General features: G+C 48.2%; 1 protein-coding gene across 1 annotated transcript in view; it reads left to right on the forward strand.

Moving 5' to 3' along the window:
* CACNA1B (calcium voltage-gated channel subunit alpha1 B) overlaps positions 1 to 19,407 on the forward strand; it is a 437,648-nt gene that overhangs the window by 360,442 nt on the left and 57,799 nt on the right. The window contains exons 33-36 of the mRNA XM_054393221.1: positions 5,004 to 5,009; positions 12,370 to 12,486; positions 17,246 to 17,311; positions 18,675 to 18,766. Coding sequence (XP_054249196.1) covers positions 5,004 to 5,009; positions 12,370 to 12,486; positions 17,246 to 17,311; positions 18,675 to 18,766 — 281 coding nt within the window. The remainder of the gene's footprint in view (positions 1 to 5,003; positions 5,010 to 12,369; positions 12,487 to 17,245; positions 17,312 to 18,674; positions 18,767 to 19,407) is intronic.

Below are 19,407 nucleotides of genomic sequence, written 5' to 3' on the forward strand. Positions count from 1 at the left end.
ACCTCCAGGGATGGGGACTCCAGCACCTCCCTGGGCAGCCTGTTCCAATCCCTGACCACTGTTACAGCAAGGAAATGTTTCCTACTCTCCAGCCTAAGCCTCCCCTGGCACAAGCTGGGCAGCCCTACAGTGTCAGCTGTCTCCCTGCAAAGGAGTCCTGTAGATTACATGAAGTTTGCCATTAAATTCCAGAGGATTTTTCCATAAGGGCAGCAAATGTCTAACTCAAACCTTGACAGCCTGATAGTATCCAGGTTCTGAACTGCTCCTCTCCTCTCCCAGTGCATGTTTTAGCTGTTGATGCTCTCTCTCTATGTGATGAATTTGAACTTGACTGTAATTTTTCTTCTCAGTCTCTGGGATTTGCTTATAGATGTGGTTTGTGTGTGCTCAGAACTGTGCTCCCAGGCTTCTTTGCAGGACATTCAGCTGGTGGTGAAGACCACCCTACTGTTTCTAACAAAATCCCATTATCAATTAACCTCCTGGGTGTAAAAAAAGGCACACAAAGCCCCAAAGTTTTCCTCTTCCTCCCCCTTCCCCCTCCCCTTGGAATTATGTTCATTTAAGAGCTGGTGAATCCTGTCTCAGAGATTTTGGATTACCTTCTGCAGGGCTTGCAGCCAGGGTGAAGCTACTCTGACCAAACACAAGGTCTGGCAATCCCTTCTCTGAGGGTTTAGGGGTTTCATTCTGTTGTGGGCAGGTGCTGGGTACTTGCCTCCAGCCCTCTGCCATGGGGCAGGTTTTCTTGCCAGGCTCAGGCACCCAACCTTTGGCCTTGATCTGAAAATCTCTGAAAACAGTTGGAAGTCAGCCACACACAGAGCCTGACCCTTCTCTTCCACCCCTCCTTCAGCCACTTTGACTGGGAGGAAGCAGCACAGCCAGCTCCATGTGCTCAGGGAGCCTGTGGTCTCTGTGAGACTCACAGAATCAGCTGGGTTTGGGTTGGAAGAGACCTGTTGAGGTCTTCTAGCCCAACCTCCCTGCAGCCAGCAGGGACATCTGCAGCTAGAGCAGGATGCTCAGAGCCCCAAACAACCTCACCTGGAATGATTCCAGGGATGGGGAAGCTACCACCTCCCTGAGCAACCTGGGCCAGCATCTCATCACCTTCAGTGTCAAACATTTCTCCCTTCTCTCCAGTCTGAATCTCCCTCTTTCAGTTCCAAACCATCACCCCTTGGCCTGTCATAACAAGCCCTGATAAAATCTGTGTCCTTATCTTTCTACTCAGCCCTCTAAGCACTGAAAGGCCACCAGAAGGTTTCCCTGGAGCCTTCTCTTCTCCAGGCTGAACAACCCCAACTCCTAGCCTGGTCTCATAGCAGAGGGTTTCCAGCCCTGCCAGCATTGCTGTGGCCTTCTCTGGTCCCTGCTCCAGCAGCTTCATTTCTCTCCTGTGCTGAGGACTCCAGAGCTGCCCCCAGCACTGCAGGTGGGGTCTCAGCAGAGCAGAGCAGAGGAGATATTGGTATCTTCTCCTTCAGGAAGATGTCTCCTTCCCAACATCAAGCCCACAGTCTTCTTGTTGAATTTCTGCCCTCTACAGCTATTTTGCAGGCAGCAGTGCTGCCCATTCCCTGTGTGGCAGGTAGGATCTCTGCTCTGTCAGCAAACCACTGCCTCTCCCTCCAGCTCCTTGGCAAGGATGTCTGGCAGCTGGATAACTGGCTGTGGGGTGGTCAGGCTGGGCTGTGATCTGTCTCTGGAACTAAGACAAAGCCACAGAAGCTCTGGGGCTGTCTGTGCCCATCTCCAGCTCTTTGCTAGCAGCAGCTGTCCCTTGGCACTGCTGGCCAACTCTGAAGGGTAGGAGAGGCAGTTTGTAGGCAGAGATTCCCCATCCCTCTCCTCATCTTTGGGCCAGAGAGTAAATCTTCTCCCACATCCCTTGTGTGAGCTGGCAAGAAGTGATGGAGGAACATCAGGAGTGCTGCAGTGCTCTCATCACCTTCCCTCCACAGCAGTTTCTCTGGATTCCAGCATCACAGATAGCAGCAATTTGGGGATGCCTTTGCAGAGGAGAATGAGTTACCTCTAAAACCAGCCAGGAAGGTCCAGTAGGGTTGAGCTGCCAGCACCTCTACACGGTTCCATTTTCCTCCCAGGTGCTAAGGGAAAGCTCCTGCTTTCTCAGTAACTAGATCCAGTAAGTGAAACCTTAAAGAGGACTTCCTGATGCAGTTCAACAGCTTCCCTGGCTGTGTCCCCGACACAAAGCTGCTCACAAACATGTCCTTAGTACAGAAGTTGTACATCCCCCAGCTCCACTCCAGCCTCTGCTCCCCTGCCTCACTCCATCCACCTCCCATCTCTTTGAGCTCTGCTCTCTCTGAGATCTTTTCTGCAGCATTTCTCTGTAGCCATCACATCTCCTTTCCATATTTTCCTTAGCAGACAGAGACTGCCCAGAGGTCTTCCCCATCTTCTTGCTGGACTTGTTTTTCAAAGCTGCTTTCAGCCAGCTCCTCTCTGATGTCTCCAGCCCACTGCTGCACACTCATCCTCGTGGAACAGCTTCTGCAGCCACCCCTGTGTGCAGCCCTGAGCCACACACATCCATCCTGCAGCCCCAGCCAGGGACAATGGGAGCAAAAAAGCATGGTGCAGAGCTTGCTGAGGAGGTGTTAGGAGCTTAAAGCTGTGACAGTGAGGTGCAGGTCTTGGGATCACTGCTTCATGACCTGAGTGGGAGTTAGCAGTGAGGCCCCAAGGGTTCTGTTTGGAACAGGTTTGTTACTGGCAGCAAGTAACAGCAGCTGTCAGCATGTGGAAGAGTTCATCCTGCTTCAGCCAGGGGCATGTGCTGGAGGTGGTCTTCTACCAGGATCTCCACCACTGCTTAGGAACCTTCCTCCCATTCCTGTCCTGAGGGCAGCCTGTGGCATGTAGGGTGGAAAAGGAGCAGAAGGATCCAGCAGCCTGCTCCAGTCCCATGTGGTTGGCTGCAGCACATAGATTCTGACCCAGGGAACGTCAAGGGAAACTCCAGGAGTTTCTTGGGAGTAGCCAGGACTGTTTTGCTGCCTGGAAAGTGGCACAGTGCTTGTAAATCCTGGACAATGCTTGTGCATCCTGGAAGAGTTACACTTTAAACCATCTTTGTAATATATCACCTGGAATTTTGGTTGGTGCAACTCCACTTTAAGCCACTTAAATCCTTCTGGTGTTTGGAATCAACTGAATAAAATGTAGCCAAGGGCTGACAAACCCAAGGCAGTGATGGTGAGGATGCTGCTTGCACACAGCAGGGAGCAAAGTGAGGACCTGTGGGTGCCTCACCTGCAGGGCACAGATCAGGCCTGTGGCCTCAAGTCTTCGATCCCTCTGCCTCTGCCCAACCACTCTTTGCCCCCTGTATTTCCAGGTAGGATAGAGTCCTAGCTAAGGCTTGGGGTGAGCATCCACTCTGCACAGAACTCCACAGCTGATGCTGAACCCACTTCACCTTGGTGCTTGGCCATGGGTGCACCAGCTCCCAGCACTGTGTTATGACCAAAGAGAAGAGCACATCTTTGCCCATCACAGCTCAGAGCTGTCCCCCCAACAGCAGATGCCCTCTTCTCCATTTGCCTTCCCCAGCTCAAACCTCTACTCTGCTGATGGGCAGCTGTGGGCATGGCTGGGGGCAGCCCCCCACTATTCCTTCCCAGTACACTGAACCCAGCTCTTACCCACGGACACAGCAGGGTTGCTCAAGATGACAAACCCAGGTGACAGCCACAACACAAAGCCCACCAGCACTCCCCATGACAGCCACCCCTGAAGCCCTCCAGCTCCCCATGGGGCACCTTCTGGGGAAGGCTTTGAGATCAGGCTCACAAACAGCAGCACCACCACCACCACCACTTTCCTCCGTGGCTCTGTTCTGCAGCTCTGAGAGCTCTCCAAGCTAAACAAAGCTGCTCACCTGGGTGGCCTCATCTTGAGAGGCTTGGCATCCACCAGCCTTGTTCCTTTGGTACTTTTAACCCACTGGCAAGTAGAGATAAAAGGAAAAGAAATGTGTTGGTTTAATTGCTTTCTTTTGATTTTTCTAGTTCGTGTCATATGTAATTTACTTTGTGAATGCAGTGCAATATAGAGAGGGTTTTTTTTATTTTCTTAGGCAAAAAGAAAAGAAAAACAACCCAAACCAACCACATCTGTCTGGTTTTTTCCCCCTCCTCTCAATGATTGAGGTGGCATCAAGGAGAAGGTGTCCTTGGGGACACAGCTGGCCTTGGGAGGCCGAGTGGCAAACTGCCCTCTAGATCTATGCCTGGGAAGATAAAAAAAAACCAAAACACAAACAAAAAACCCACCCAAACCCCACCAGACCACAACCCAAACCCATATTGAAGAGTGTTGGTGAATTGTCTCCCCAATTTGCATTACCCACCAAAATGCAAATTACTTCCTTGCACTGTCTGTGTTATCTTGAGGATCTGGGGATCTGTTTTGGTTTGAAGCGGGGGTTTGATTTGATAGAGTTATCATAAATTAACACTTCCCCTCCCTTCCCCCTCCTCTCCCTTTCCCCTCCTCTCCCTTCCCCCTCCTCCCCCATTCCCCTCCTCTCCCTTTCCCCACCCCCTTCTTCCCCAATAAGTCCAAACAGTTTTTTTTTCCCAGTGAAATTTTCAGAGTTTCCTTTTTCGGCTTGTCCTGATTACTCATTTTCTCTCTTTTTTTTTTTTTCTTTCTTTCTTTTTCTTTTTTCTTTTTTTTTTCCCCTCTCCTCCCCCTCCCCTTTCCCTTTTTTATTTCCCTCTTTTGTTCTTTTATTTCCCTTCTCTACCTGCTGACTCACCGCCATCCAATCAACATCCAATGCGAACACCATGCCTCCGTCTGTATGTTGTGCACCTGCTGCTCAAAACCAAACCAACCAAAAACCACCACCTAAAAAAACCCAAAAACACACAAAAAACCCAAACAAACAAACAAAAAAACCCACAACCCAAATATTGTCAATAACCTTGCAAAACATCCATCCATGACAACATCCCACATAGGACACGGTTGGTTTCATTGAATTTAAAAAATTCTTTTTTTTTTTAAAGCTCTCTGCTTTTCTTTTTGTTTAAGTCTTCTTCTTCTTGTTGTTCTTTTATTTTTACTTTAATTTTTCCTCTCCTTTGTTTTGTTGTTTCTTCTTCTTCTTCTTTCTCCTTCTTCTTCTTCTTTTTTATTTTTACTTTGAATTTTTCCTCTCCTTTGTTTTATTGTTTGATCTTCTTCTTCTTTTTATTTTTACTTTGAATTTTTCCTCTCCTTTGTTTTGTTGTTGTTTCTTCTTCTTCTTCTTCTTCTTCTTCTTCTTCTTCTTCTTCTTCTTCTTCTTCTTCTTTCTCCTTCTTCTTTTTTATTTTTACTTTGAATTTTTCCTCTCCTTTATTTTGTTGTTTGATCTTCTTCTTCTTCTTCTTTTATTTTTACTTTGAATTTTTCCTCTCCTTTGTTTTGTTGTTTCATCTTCTTCTTTTATTTTTATTTTGAGTTTTTCCTCTCCTTTGTTTTGTTGTTTCATCATCTTCTTCTTCTTGTTCTTCTTCTTCTTCTTCTATTTTTAGTTTGAATTTTTCCTCTCCTTTGTTTTGTTGTTTCATCATCTTCTTCTTCTTCTTCTTCTTCTTCTTCTTCTTCTTCTTCTTCTTCTTCTTCTTCTTCTTCTTCTTCTTCTATTTTTAGTTTGAATTTTTCCTCTCCTTTGTTTTGTTGTTTCATTTAATTCTTCTTCTTCTTCTTCTTCTTCTTCTTCTTCTTCTTCTTCTTCTTCTTCTTCTTCTTCTTCTTCTTCTATTTTTACTTTGAATTTTTCCTCTCCTTTGTTTTGTTGTTTCATTTTCTTCTTCTTCTTCTTCTTTTATTTTTACTTTGAGTTTTTCCCCTCCTTTGTTTTGCTGTTTGATCTTCTCTCTTTCTCTCTATTTTTTGTTGTTGTTTCTTTTGTCTTTTCCTTCGTTGAGATTTTTTTCCTGTTGCACTGGTGAAAAAAAAAAACACAACAAACAACAAACCAACAAAAACAAACAAACAAACAAACAAAAGCCTCACTGCAGCGTGCCTCCAAAATGTGGCTTCTGTTCTGCATCTTCTTCCCCCTTGGCTAATTGGTGACTTGAGGCAACCCCAGTTACCAATAGCCTTGTACTCTGCTGTCTGTTACACCTCCAGTGATAAAGGGGAGACTGCCACTTGCTTTATTTTTGGTGGGGAATGAAAAAAAAACCCAAACCACAACAAAAGAATTGGATGAGAATAGGAGGGAAAGATGCTTCTGGATGGTCTGGAGTAGAGAAGATTGGCTGGCTGGGAGAACCCTTTGTGTTGTAAGTGCTCAGCTCTCAGAAACTGCCTTTGTTTTCCTTCCTGATGAGATGCTTGGAGCTTTCTGCAACGGGAAGCAGAACATTTAAGAGCCTCAGAGGTATTTTAAGCCCATGGCTAACACTCTGCTGTAAGGTCAGAAATCATTCTTGCAGTGATCACAGATTTGCTTCCCTCAAACCAAAAGAGAAGTCGTAGGGCAGAGTGGTTTTTCTTCCACTCTGAAAAATCCTTTGTCAAACCAGCATGGAGAAGCATTTTGCCACCACAGTGGGCACAGAGTGCAAAACCAAGCAACTCAAGTGAAATGGATAATGAACAGGGCTAAAAAAACCACAGGGAACCAGATCCTGCTGGGAATTCAGTGCCTAATTCCAATGATGCTTTTGGAACTATTGGCTTTTTTCCCTGAAAAAAAAATCATAAATTAAGGATGAATAAAGAAAAACACAGGCTAGAAATATCTATATTCTTCCATTCTTAATTATGTTGACTCTGGTTGATACAGGAGACGAGGAGCTTATCAAAAATTCTTGCTTGGCCACCTGCTAACAGCTCTTGCATCTGGGTTAACATCTGGATTTCCTGTTGCACAGCTGCTGTTAAGAAACAAATGAGGGTGGATCTTCACCACAGGCTGCAAGTAAGCTCCATGCACCCTTCATGGAGGGTCACAGGAGGGGATTTCTGCTGGGAAGCAGCAAAGAAGAAGAGGACAGTGTGAAAAGGAAACATTTGCCAGGTGCAATCCCAAAGGGAATCCTCTGTGAAGGGAGTCCTCTGTGTATGCTGCTGCAGCTGGGAGCCTTACAGATTGACACAGATTGGATCAGGTTGGAAGGGACCCTCAAAGGTCATCTTGTCCAACCACCAAGCATTCAGCAGGGACACCTCCAACTGGATCAGGCCACATCAAGCCTGGTCTCGAATGTCTCCAGGGATGGGACCTCAACCACATCCCTGAGCAACATGTTCCAGTGTCTCACCACACACACTGTGCAGAACTTCCTCCTGATGTCCAGCCTAAATCTCTCCTGCTCCAGTTTCAAACCATTGCTCCTTGTCTTAGCACCACTGGCCCTTCTATGCAGTCCTTCCCCAGCCTTCCTGTGGGGCCACTTCAGATATTGAAATGCAGCTCTAAGCTGTGAGGATGTCTCTGGAGAGATCACCTTCTGCACCTCTGTGCTCTGGCATCAGCTGCTCACATGAAAAAAAGACCAAAACCCCTCAGTTTACCTCAGTTTGGCCAAATTATGGCCTTGCCACTGTCCATGCTCCAGCTTTAAAGTTCAAATGCTCAGCCTGTGGCTTTTTAGGATTGCAGTCTCTGAGCTCATAGGTGCAGCTCCAGGCTCCTCCCATCACTTGGCATCCAAGTTAGATCTTTGGAGCACCAAGCTGTCCTCAGGAGCTACCCTCTTCCTTCTTCTGCTGCTGATGGGAGCCTTCTTCTCTAGAGCCTTTCAAGACCCATGTGGATGTGTTCCTGTGTGACCTGCCCTAGGTGATCCTGCTCTGGCAGGAGGATTGGGCTCGATGATCTCCAGAGGTGCCTTTCAGACATTCCCATTCTGTGATTCTACAACAGAAACCCCAAAGCTGGAAGGTAACAGTGAGCAAGGAGAGATCTGGGCATCACACACATCATGCAATCAGCTTTTCCAGCATTGCTGGCTCAGGGTGGAAGGATATGATGTGATGTGATCTGATAATGTGATAAGCCATGCCTCTAATGGCAGAGTCCCCAAGGCACAGACATATGTGGCAAAAATCTTCAGCCTCTTCAACTCATCAAGGCTTTTCCCCATGCTTCAGAGGAAGCCAAGATCCTGTGCAAGAGTCAGGAACTTGGCCATTTGAATGGGAACACAACCAGTTCCTTGACAGCAGTTCCTCAGCACAATAAGTTGGTTCTTCTTGATGTCAGATGAAGAGAACTTCCAAAGCTTCCTGAATGGTCCCATTCTTGGTTTGGTTGGATTTCTCTTCCCACAGCTCTTTGCAGCTTCGGGTGAGTCCATTCTGAGGACAGAAGTTTCAAGTCTGGAGGCTTGTGGTGTTTTGCAGGCAGAAGCAGGGATAAGCAGCTCAGCCAAATGTAAGGCTTTGTGGCAGCACAGCACAACCTCCTTCCCCAAATCCTGCAGAGCACATCCAGACATGGCATAAGCCTCTCATATTCCCACTTCAGGTTCAAAAATCTGAAATGCTACATCCACTCAGCTGCTGCTGTGCCACTGATGTGCAGAATGGAGCTCCTGTGCTGGGGAGGAAACCACCCTGCTGCTGAAGACACTAGAGGAAGAGATCTGGCCAATGACTCCATGCTCTATTCTTCATGGCTCTTCTACTTTCCAGTATGGAAAACACCCTGGGGAGCCTGTTCCAGCATTTGAGAACCCTTTCAGTGAAGAAGCTTCTTCTCATATCCAGCCTCAACCTTCCCTCTTGCAACTTGAGGACATTTCTTTTCATCTTGTTCCTCGGGAGAAGAGACCCACACCAACTTGGCTCCAACCTCCTTTTAGGGAGTTGTAGAGAGCCAGAAGGTCTTACCTCAGCCTCTTCTCCAGACTAAACACCCCCAGTTTCCTCAGCTGCTCCTCACCAGACCTATTCTCCAGACCCCTCACCAGCTTTCTTGCCTTTGTCTGGACTCCAGCCCCTCAATGTCCTTCTTGGAGTGAGGGCCACAAAACTGAAGCCAGTACTCAAGGTGTGGCCTCACCAGTGCCCAGAACAGGAGGACAATCACTTCCCTGACACTGCTGGTCACACTATTCCAGATGCAAGCCAGGATGCATCACTTGACTTGAGCTTTGGTCATGTTCCTGTGGTGGGAAGCTGTGGCTGTTCCCAGACCCCCAGGGCTGGGTGGGTGCCTTCAGTTCCAGACCTCCCTCTTTTAGGAAAACATTGTCAGGCCAGGAAGAAAGATTTTTCAAAGATCATTTGCTGGTCCTCAGGTAGACGATAAAATCACAAAGCCTCTTCTGACCACCAGCCAGCCTCCAGCACCTGTGCAACAGCAAAGCAAAGGGAAACCTGGAAAGCAAGACCTTGCTTGCCCAGCAGATGGTTCTACCTGTGCCACGTTGGAGAATTGGCTAAGTGGGAGGAGAAGTGATGCAAGCCACTGTTCTACACCAGAAATACTGCAGTGTGGAGTCTCCCCTTTAGCTGCATGCAATTCCAGTAGCTGCCTGGACAGCTGAGGTGTTGAAGGGCAGGTTGTCTCTGTGCTGTGCTGAGGGGTTACACACGTGGAGCCCTTCCCCCCATCCTGGGCTGTGTGTAATTTTGCTTCCCTGGGAGCAGCGCAGAGAATGTCCTTCCAACGATCTGCAAGTGCTGGTGACAGGGATTTCCCTGGGCTGAGAGGGATTCCTAGGTTCTGAGATTCAGAGAATGGGTTGGGTTGAAAGGGACCTTAAGGATCATCCAGTTCTAAGCCTCTGCCTTGGGCAGGGACAGCTCCCACCAGCCCAGGTTGCTCAAGGCTTCATCCAACCTGGCTTTGAACACCTCCAGGGAGGGGAGGGGACATCCACAACCTCCCTGGGCAACCTGTTTCTGGTTCACCACCCTGCCTGTAGAGAATTTCTTCCTAATCTCCAGTTTAAATCTCCCCTCCTCAAGCTTCAATCCATTCCCTACCATCCTATCACCACAAGCCCTTGCAAAAGGGATTCCTCATGAGCTGAGGCTTTCCCTGCCCTTTAAGGAATGGCAGCACCTGATTCCAACAGGGAGGGTCAAATCTCAAGGAGTTTGGGCTGGATTATAGACACAAGTGCAGAGTTTTGACCCCCAGTTTCACGCTGCACAGGTACAAACTATCCCACGGAAAGCCCTAGGGGCAGCCTGTGCTCAGTGGGACCTCGCAGTCAAGCCAGATCAAAGCAGTCATTAAGCATCACATCAGCTCTGGAGATCATAGCAAAGTCTGACCAAAGCCATGTCCTTGCTATCAGGCTGCAGTAAGGTGGGAAGAGGGAGACAGGACAGGTTCATCCCCAGGGAGATGGATCCTGCAGCACTGCTTGTCTCCTTGGAGGAGCGTTGGGCTTGTGCAAGGACAAAATCTGGCTGGAAGGTAACCATTTGTCAGGCTTGCCAGCCTGATGCCCAAGTGCCACAAACATTACACATAAGGTCTGAACCCCTTCCCACTGGTGGGGAGACTTTTCCCTGGTTAAAATGGGCTCTGGGTTAAACCTCTGCCCTGCAGTACCCTGCAGAGGTGTTGTCAGCCAGCACAGGGACCCAGGTTACTATGGACCACATTGTGATGGGATCCTCTCATCCAGCCATGGGCTGCCTCTGCCCCATGGCCCTTACCCACCCAGGTGAGTTGAGCTGGGATTTCATGAAGGGCACAGAAGTGATGTGAAAAAGGAACCTGGTGGTGCTGAGGGCTGCACTATGGATTCTTAGCTCCTGTTGCCCAAATCTTGACCAACCCAGGGGAATCCTCGCTTGTGCTTGGCCTGCCAGAGCTGCTCTCTGTTGCTGACTGGAATGAGCTCTGTGGTGTTGTCTGCTCTTTTCATTGAACATTTCTGTGCTTTTCTCTTTTCTCTTTATTTGAGGACTGAGCCTGAGATACGCTCTGTGCCTAACTCTGAGCTGCTTGCCTTTGGTTTTGTTTTGTTTTGTTTTTAACACGAGAGAAAAACCAAGTGCATGCCTGGGACTGATTTCTTGAACTCTTTTGATGGGATTGGTGGAATGCAATGCTAATGGCCCCAAAAACTGAGCTGGCATTTAAAGAAATCAAGAGATCCAACAAGCCCCCCCACACCCCCCCCCCCCCCCAAATTCAGGATGAGCTCTGCAGCCAAAAGAGCAAGAACTGTGGGTCAGTGAAATATGACTGGATGTCTTCTAGTCAAATAATACTACAAAGCAAAGACCATTTTAGCTCTTCTTTACCAACAAGAGCTCCTCACAATCATATTTTCTGCTCTGCTGCTTGGACAGTTTAAAGTGGGATGCATTCTTTCTTTAGCTAACTCAGTCAACAAAAGTGGCTGCCACCAGAGATTCACAAATCAGTGAATCAGAACCAGTATGGAAAAGGGGAGGCTATTTTTTCATCTCCTTAAAAACAGGAGGGCAAGAGGGATCTGGCTTCTGCATGTTTTGTTTTGGAAAGAACCCTCTCTAGATTAGCTCATTGGGGCAAGAAACCTCTTTTCCCTGAAGAAAAAAAAAACCAAACAACAAACAAACCAAAACAAAAAAAAAAAAAGGGTGTGGGGTGGGAAGAATCAACCAAAACAACTGGAAATCAGAATCTGTCTCCAGCAGCTCTTTGCTCCACCTGTGAAGGCACATTTAACAATGCCTAAAGCAATCAGCAGGTTCCTAAGGCCCCCTCCTGCTGTTGAGCACTCAGCCTCCCTGGTTGATTCGCTGCCATTGATCCTTCTTCCAAACAGTCTTGCTGGTGCCAATTCCTCCTTGAGGAGCCTGTCCAGTCACACCTTGTACTCCAAAGGTTTAAAACCTCCAGCTTAGAAAACATCCTCATTCCTTCAAGGATGTTTCAATCCTCACTGGACAATGCCTCTCTTTGTTACTCAATCAGTCTTGGCTTAACTCGTTGTGCAACACCAGCTGACCAAGACTTCCCAAACGACCTCATTCTCTATTAAATGATAATATGGCACCATGGCTTCTCCCTGAGGCTCGAGGGGGATGAAAATCTGCTTCAATCAAAGGAAAAAAAAAAAAAAAAACAAACAACCAAACGAACAACAACCAAACCAACCAAGACCTCCAAGGACAAGCGCTGAAAGGGCTTTTTTTTTCCCTTTTCTCTCATTGACCCAGTAGCAGAGGGGAGGGCTCTTGTGGAGAGGGATTTTCTCATACTTGCTGCATGTGGAGTGATCTGCACTGACGAATGTTTCTTTTGGAAGGTTTTCTGGTGGCCGATTTGCTGCTTAGATCGTGGAGCTGGTAATTTTAATTTCTTTTTTGCGGGCTGTGGTTTCGGATCGCCTTCCTCCCTGAAGGACACAAAACCTTTACTTTCCGCAGGACAACTTCATCAACCTCAGCTTCCTGAGGCTCTTCAGGGCAGCCAGGCTTATCAAGCTCCTTCGCCAGGGTTACACAATCCGCATCTTGCTCTGGACCTTTGTGCAGTCCTTTAAGGTGAGTGGGAGGCAGCTGGGAGGAGAGGTGGAGAGAGGGGAACGCTCGGCACGCCTGCGGCGTCCTCCGCTGAGCAGCACAGAGCTTCCCCTTGCCAAGGTGTCGTGTTAAGGGTAAGATCCTCCTGCCTGCCTCTCTTGGAGTCCAGGGCTCTCGCTGGAACTGTTGTGCAAAATCAACTTTTGCCTTTTTTTTTTTTTTTTCTTTAGTACCCCGCTAATGATTTGCTCTTGTTGAGAGTCTGGAAAGATAAAATAAATAAGTTAAAGAGGGCTTGTTCAGAAAGTGAAAATAAACAAATCAGAAAGGACTTGTTCAGAAAGTGAAAATACACAAATTGGAAAGGAGTTGTTCAGAAAGTGAAAATAAATTGGAAAGGACTTGTTCAGAAAGTGAAAATAAGCAAGTTGGAAAGGACTTGTTCAGAAAGTTAAAGCGATTAAAAAGGACTTGTTCAGAAAGTTAAACATGTTAAAGAGGATTTGTTCAGAAAGTGAAAATAAAGTTGGAAAGGAGTTGTTCAGAAAGTCAAAGCAATTAAAAAAGACTTGATCAGGAAGTTAAAGTAAAAAAGTTGGAAAGGAGTGGTTCAGAAAGTTAAAGCAATTAAAAAGGACTTGTTCAGAAAGTTAAACATGTTAAAGAGGATTTGTTCAGAAAGTGAAAATAAACAAGTTGGAAAGGAGTTGTTCAGAAAGTCAAAGCAATTAAAAAAGACTTGATCAGGAAGTTAAAGTAAAAAAGTTGGAAAGGAGTGGTTCAGAAAGTTAAAGCAATTAAAAAGGACTTGTTCAGAAAGTTAAAGCAATTAAAAAGGACTTGTTCAGGAAGTTAAACAAGGTAAAGAGGATTTGTTCAGAAAGTGAAAATAAACAAGTTAGAAAGAAGTTGTTCAGAAAGTCAAACAAATTTTAAAAGGACTTGTTCAGAAAGTTAAAGTAAAAAAGTTGGAAAGGAGTTGTTCAGAAAGTCAAAGCAATTAAAAAGGACTTGTTCAGGAAGTTAAACAAGGTAAAGAGGATTTGTTCAGAAAGTTAAAATAAAAAAGTTGAAAAGAACTTGTTCAGAAAGTTAAATAAATTAAAAAGGACTTGTTCAGAAAGTTAAAGTAAAAAAGTTGAAACTTACTTGTTCAGAAAGTTAAAATAAAAAGTTAAAAAGGACTTGTTCAGAAAGTTAAAGTAAAAAAGTTGGAAAGGAGTTCTTCAGAAAGTCAAAGCAAGTAAAAAGGACCTGTTCAGAAAGTTAAAGCAATTAAATGCTTTCATTGTTCAAAATGACAGAAAAAAACCCCCAAAACCCAGGTTTGGGATTGCTGGTGATAAATGGACTGACTGCAAGATGATCAGAAAGTTACAACAATTAAATAGTTTCATTGTTCAAAATGACAGGGGGAAAAAAAAAAACAAACAACAAACTAAACAACAGGTTTGGAAAATGACCTCAGGGTAACAAATCCTGGGCAACACCTGACAGACACAGACACAAACCTTTGCTATATTGCTCTGCTATAAAATGGGAATGCAGCAAAAGTTCAGCTGTGTGTTGAAGGTGCAATTCTCACCCCCAGACCCATCACACATGGACCCTCTCCCACTTGACCTCTCCGTCTCCAAAGGTCTTGCAAAGAAATAGTAGAAGTAGAGAGGTGATGGGGGAAAGAAAAGAACAGTGGGGTCAGGGAATGGCTGAAGATGGATCTGGGCACCAGCTCACAGCCAGCAAACTCCCCCTCCTGCTTGGTGTCGAGGTGCCATGCTCCTGAGTACTGCCTGTGCCATGGTGGGTGGCTTGGTTGTGCCTGGACACCACACCTCTGGCTTGGCATAGGGTCTTGCCCTCTTAAGCTGAGCTCTGAGGTCTGTGGGTGATAGCTCCTGGGTGCTGTCACAAGCTGAGGGAAGCTTGTCTGGAGGTGAGACCCATGTCAGGGCACCTTGCACAGTGCTTTCTGGAAGGCCTTCTGGTGGCAGCTGGTGTTTAAGGATGCAGAGTGTGGTGGGGTGCAGGGGAAGTGGTTTCTTTTGGCTTAGCTGCACTTTCAAGCACATCCTGGTGTCTGAGTCAAAATGATGCAGAGATGGCATTTTAGGTGATGAAACTGGGGGGAAGAGAGAGAGCTCTCTCCAAAAATGGAAAAGGTATTTTAAGAGCAGAGTTCTCTCCTGGGATTGGGAAGTGATGCTGGGTGGCTCTGCCTACACCCAGGCTGGTACTGCTGCCCAGCTCTGGGATGGCTGGGAGAGAACTGGGATGGAGAACTGCATTCAGCAGAGTGTGAATGTGGCTGTTGCTCTGCACCAGAGCTGGTTGAGAAGGAAGTTTCTGCTGGACCTCCTCCTATGAGGAGAGACTGAGAGAGTTGGGGCTGTTCAGTCTGGAGAAGAGAAGGCTCCAAGGAGACCTTCTTGTGGCTTTTCAATATCTGAAGGGGGCCTACAAGAAAGCTGGAGAGGGACTTTTTAGGATGTCAGGTAGTGATAGGACTGGGGGGAATGGAACAAAACTGGAAGTGGGGAGATTCAGACTGGATGTGAGGCAGAAGTTCTTGCCCATGAAAGTGGTGAGAGCCTGGAATGGGTTGTGCAGGGAGGTGGTTGAGGCTCCATCCCTGGAGGTGTTTGCAGCCAGGCTGGATGAGGCTCTGGCCAGCCTGCTGTAGTGTGAGGTGTCCCTGGGCATGGCGGGGGGCTTGGAACTGGATGATCCTTGTGCTCCCTTCCAACCCTCACTGATTCTATGATTCTTTGACCTTTCAGACTATAGAGCCCAAACCTTTCTGAGAGGTGGTGATGAGAACACAGTGCTTCTTCCTACATGCAGCCTAGAGAAGAGCTGCAGGCGTCTGTGCTGTTATCCCATGACCAGGGTGGGAGTGAGGGCTCTGTCACACTGTGTCCCCCTTTGGGAGACACCAGGCAGGCAGCTGGTCCACTAATACTCAGCTTCAGTGTTATGCTTCCACCCAACCACCAAGCAGCTCAAGGAAAGGTGGCTGCAGTGCCTTGGGTTTGTTAGGTGATGTTCAGCATGAGGGTGGATGGAGGTGGTGGTGCTGCTGCTTTCATCTTGTAACTCAAGAGGAATCTGGAAGCCAGGGCAACTTTTCCTAGAGGCTGAGATGTGGGGTCTGCAGGTACAAGGTGTTCCTACGTAGGAGAATGTCCTTGGATCATGGAATGGCTCAGGTTGGAAGGGACCTCAGAAATATCTACTCCAACCCCCCCTGCCATGGGCAGGGACACCTCTCAACTGGAGATAGCTGTTCAAGGCCTCATCCAACCTTCTGAACACCCCCAGGGAGGAGGCATCCACAGCCTCCCTGGGCAGCAGGGTTGTGTAGTCTTGGCTGGACCTTGGGAGAGGAGCTCAGCCAAGGCCCTTTGCAATTTAATCCTGGCCCTTTCCAAAGTGTGTGTGCAGAGTTCTGCCCCTGAAGCAAATCTGGGCTGGTTCCTGGATTGCCTGGGGAGATGCTCATCTGCCTCTCCCCCAGCTCTGAGCTCATGGTCCTTGTCCCTTGTGCAAAGGTGTCCATCAGGAACCACATCAGCCCTTTGCCTGTGTTTCCTTTTGGGCTCACTGTGGGCTGCATAATTCCTGCCCTGCCCTGAGCATCACTTGATCAATCCCTAGGGCAAGACTTCTCATTTTATCAGCTATTACTAATTAAGAGGCATTAATTACCTGCTCATTCAGCCTGACTGGAAGGTAGCTATTTACTCTCAGCTTGGGTGACATAGATACATTGCAGCTTTCACTGATTTCTTGCTAAAATTCAGAATCTGTTTTTTTTTTTATCCTCCTGGCATTGCAGTCTGTGCCTGTTTCAGAGCAGGAACCTGGGGGTTGGATGTATTTATTGATTTATTTTAATCATACCAAGTTTGCAGCAAGGTCATTAGGGTGTCAGGTAGTGATAGGACCAGGAGGAATGGAGCAAAACTAGAAATGGGTAGATTCAGATTGGATGTTAGGAAGAAGTTCTTCCCCATGAGGGTGGTGAGAGACTGGCACAGGTTGCCCAGGGAGGTGGTGGAGGTTTTTAAAACCAGGCTGGATGTGGCTGTGAGCAACCTGCTCTAGTGTGAGGTGTCCTTGCCCATGGTGGGGGAGTTGGAACTGGATGAGCCTTGAGATCCCTTCCAACCCAACCCATTCTGTGATTTAAACTTGAATATTTGGACACTTGTGCATCCAAAGTGCCACTGGCAGGTGGTAGCTCCAGAGCTTGCTGTGGAGCTTCTTACTGTGTTCATAGATTCATAGAATGGTTTGGGTTGGAAAGGACCTTAAAGATCCTCCAGCTCCAACCCCCTGCCATGGACAGGGACACCTCCCACCAGCCCAGGTTGCTTGAGGACTCATCCAACCTGACCTTGAACACCTTTAGGGAGGGGACATCCACAACCTCCCTGGGAAACCTGTGCCAGTGACTCCCCACCCTCACTGGAAAGAACTCCTTCCTAACATCCAGTCTAAATCATCCCTCCTCCATCTGCCCTGCTCTTCCTGCCTGTCTGCTTCCAAGGATTGATAGAGAGCCCTTGTAGAGCCCAGACTGCTTTGGGATGGATCAATACCTGGGCTCCAGGGGTCTGTCTTCTGAAGGCTTTTTGGAACCATTCATATTGTCCTCTCAAGCCTGTCCTGCATGTGAAGGATGAATGCCACCAAACACAGTGCTGCCCAGGGGTGAAATGCTACCAGCACCAAGGACAGCTTGCTGCCATTAACATCACTTTCTCCTTTCCCACAGGCCTTGCCTTACGTGTGCCTCCTCATTGCAATGCTCTTCTTCATCTATGCCATTATTGGCATGCAGGTAATGGTTTGGGCTCTCCTACTGGCCATAAGCAGCCTGGGTTCATCCTGCTGGCTCAGGGAGCAGATGGGTTGTTGCCTCCACAGCAGGAGAAAGTGACTTAGGGCGAAGCAAAAGACTTTTCTTGTTTGGTGTCAGGTGAATTAGAAGTTAAAAAAGAAAAAAGAAAAAGAAAGGCCACTTTTTCTACCCTTCCCACCATGTGTTGGACATGGCCCTGGGTGTGCAGAAATTGCTGGCTGTACAAAGGGAGAGTGTGGGCAAACAAACTGGCTGTGGAGAATGAGCCTGTGGCACAGCACCGCTGGAGATGGGTGGGCAGCTGTGTCTCCCATGGGAAGGGAACATCCCTGCCTCTGGGTCCAGGCACATACCTGCCTCTGGGTCCAGGCACATCCCTGTCTCTGGGTCCAGGCACATCCCTGTCTCTGGGTCCAGGCACATCCCTGCCTCTGGGTCCAGGCACATCCCTGTCTCTGGGTCCAGGCACATCCCTGTCTCTGGGTCCAGACACATCCCTGTCTCTGGGTCCAGGCACATCCCTGTCTCTGGGTCTAGGCACATCCCTGTCTCTGGGTCCAGACACATCCCTGTCTCTGGGTCCAGACACATCCCTGTCTCTGGGTCCAGACACATCCCTGCCTCTGGGTCCAGGCACATCCCTGCCTCTGGGCCCAGGCACATCCCTGTGTGTCGGTCCAGGCACATCCCTGCCTCTGGGTCCAGGCACATCCCTGTGTGTCGGTCCAGGCACATCCCTGCCTCTGGGTCCAGACACATCCCTGCTTCTGGGTCCAGGCACATCTCTGCCTATGGGTTCAGGCACATCCCTGCCTCTGGGTCCAGGCACATCCCTGCCTCTGGGTCCAGGCACATCCCTGTCTCTGGGTCCAGGCACATCCCTGTGTGTCGGTCCAGGCACATCCCTGCCTCTGGGTCCAGACACATCCCTGCTTCTGGGTCCAGGCACATCTCTGCCTATGGGTTCAGGCACATCCCTGCCTCTGGGTTCAGGCACATCCTGTCTCTGGGTCCAGGCAGGGTAGGGAGCAGCTCAGGTTCTGCAACCTTCTGAAAAGAACTGAGGAAATTTCCTTGCCTGGGATGGAGGTGAGCTGTGGCATTGGGAAGGATCTGTGTGCAGATGAAGGACATCCACCTTGGGGATTTCATCCCCATTTGATTTCCACAACACATTTTTCATCTCCCTTCTCAGCACAGAAACTGTTTTAGCTTTTGAGATCCCTTGAACCAGAACAAATCATTTCCCTGCCTTTTCTCTCAACTCCCCTTGATCCACCTTTACTGACAAGGTCCAGGGGAGGATGTGCTTGGCCTGAACCCCTTCTGTTTCCTGGGGCAGGTGTTTGGAAACATCGCACTGGATGATGAAACCTCCATTAATCGGCACAATAACTTCCGCACCTTCCTCCAAGCCCTGATGCTCCTCTTCAGGTAAGCAGAGCACCAGACCCCACCCCACCTGGCTCTCAGCAGTGGCCCTGGGGTTGAAGGTGCCACTGGAGCTGCTGAGACTTGGGCATCCTTAAGGAAAGGAGTTAGAAGTATAGAGTCTTAGAATGGATTGGGTTGAGAGGGACTTTAAAGGTCAGCCAGTTCCAATCCGCCTGCTGTGGCAGGGACACCTTCCACAGGCAGGGACAGCTTCCACCAGCCCAGGCTGAGTTCTCAGTTTAAGAAGGACATTGATATACTTGAACCTGTCCAGAGAAGGGCAATGAGGCTGGGGAGAGCTCTCGAACACAAACCCTACAAGGAGAGGCTGAGGGAGCTGGGATTGTTTAGCCTGGAGAAGAGGAGGCTCAGGGCAGACCTCATTGCTGTCTACAACTACCTGAGGGGAGGTTGTAGCCAGGTGGGGGTTGGGCTCTGCTCCCAGGCAAGCAGCAGCAGAACAAGAGGACAGAGTCTCAAGCTGTGCCAGGGGAAGTTTAGGCTGGAGGTGAGGAGAAAGTTCTTCATGGAGAGAGTTGTTAGAGGTTGGAATGTGCTGCCCAGGGAGGTGGTGGAGTCACCGTCCCTGCAGGTGTTCAAGAGGGGATTGGACGTGGCACTTGGTGCCATGGTTTAGTAGT

Source organism: Indicator indicator, chromosome 28 (genome assembly GCF_027791375.1).
Source record: "Indicator indicator isolate 239-I01 chromosome 28, UM_Iind_1.1, whole genome shotgun sequence".
NCBI classification, from domain to species: Eukaryota; Metazoa; Chordata; class Aves; order Piciformes; family Indicatoridae; genus Indicator; species Indicator indicator.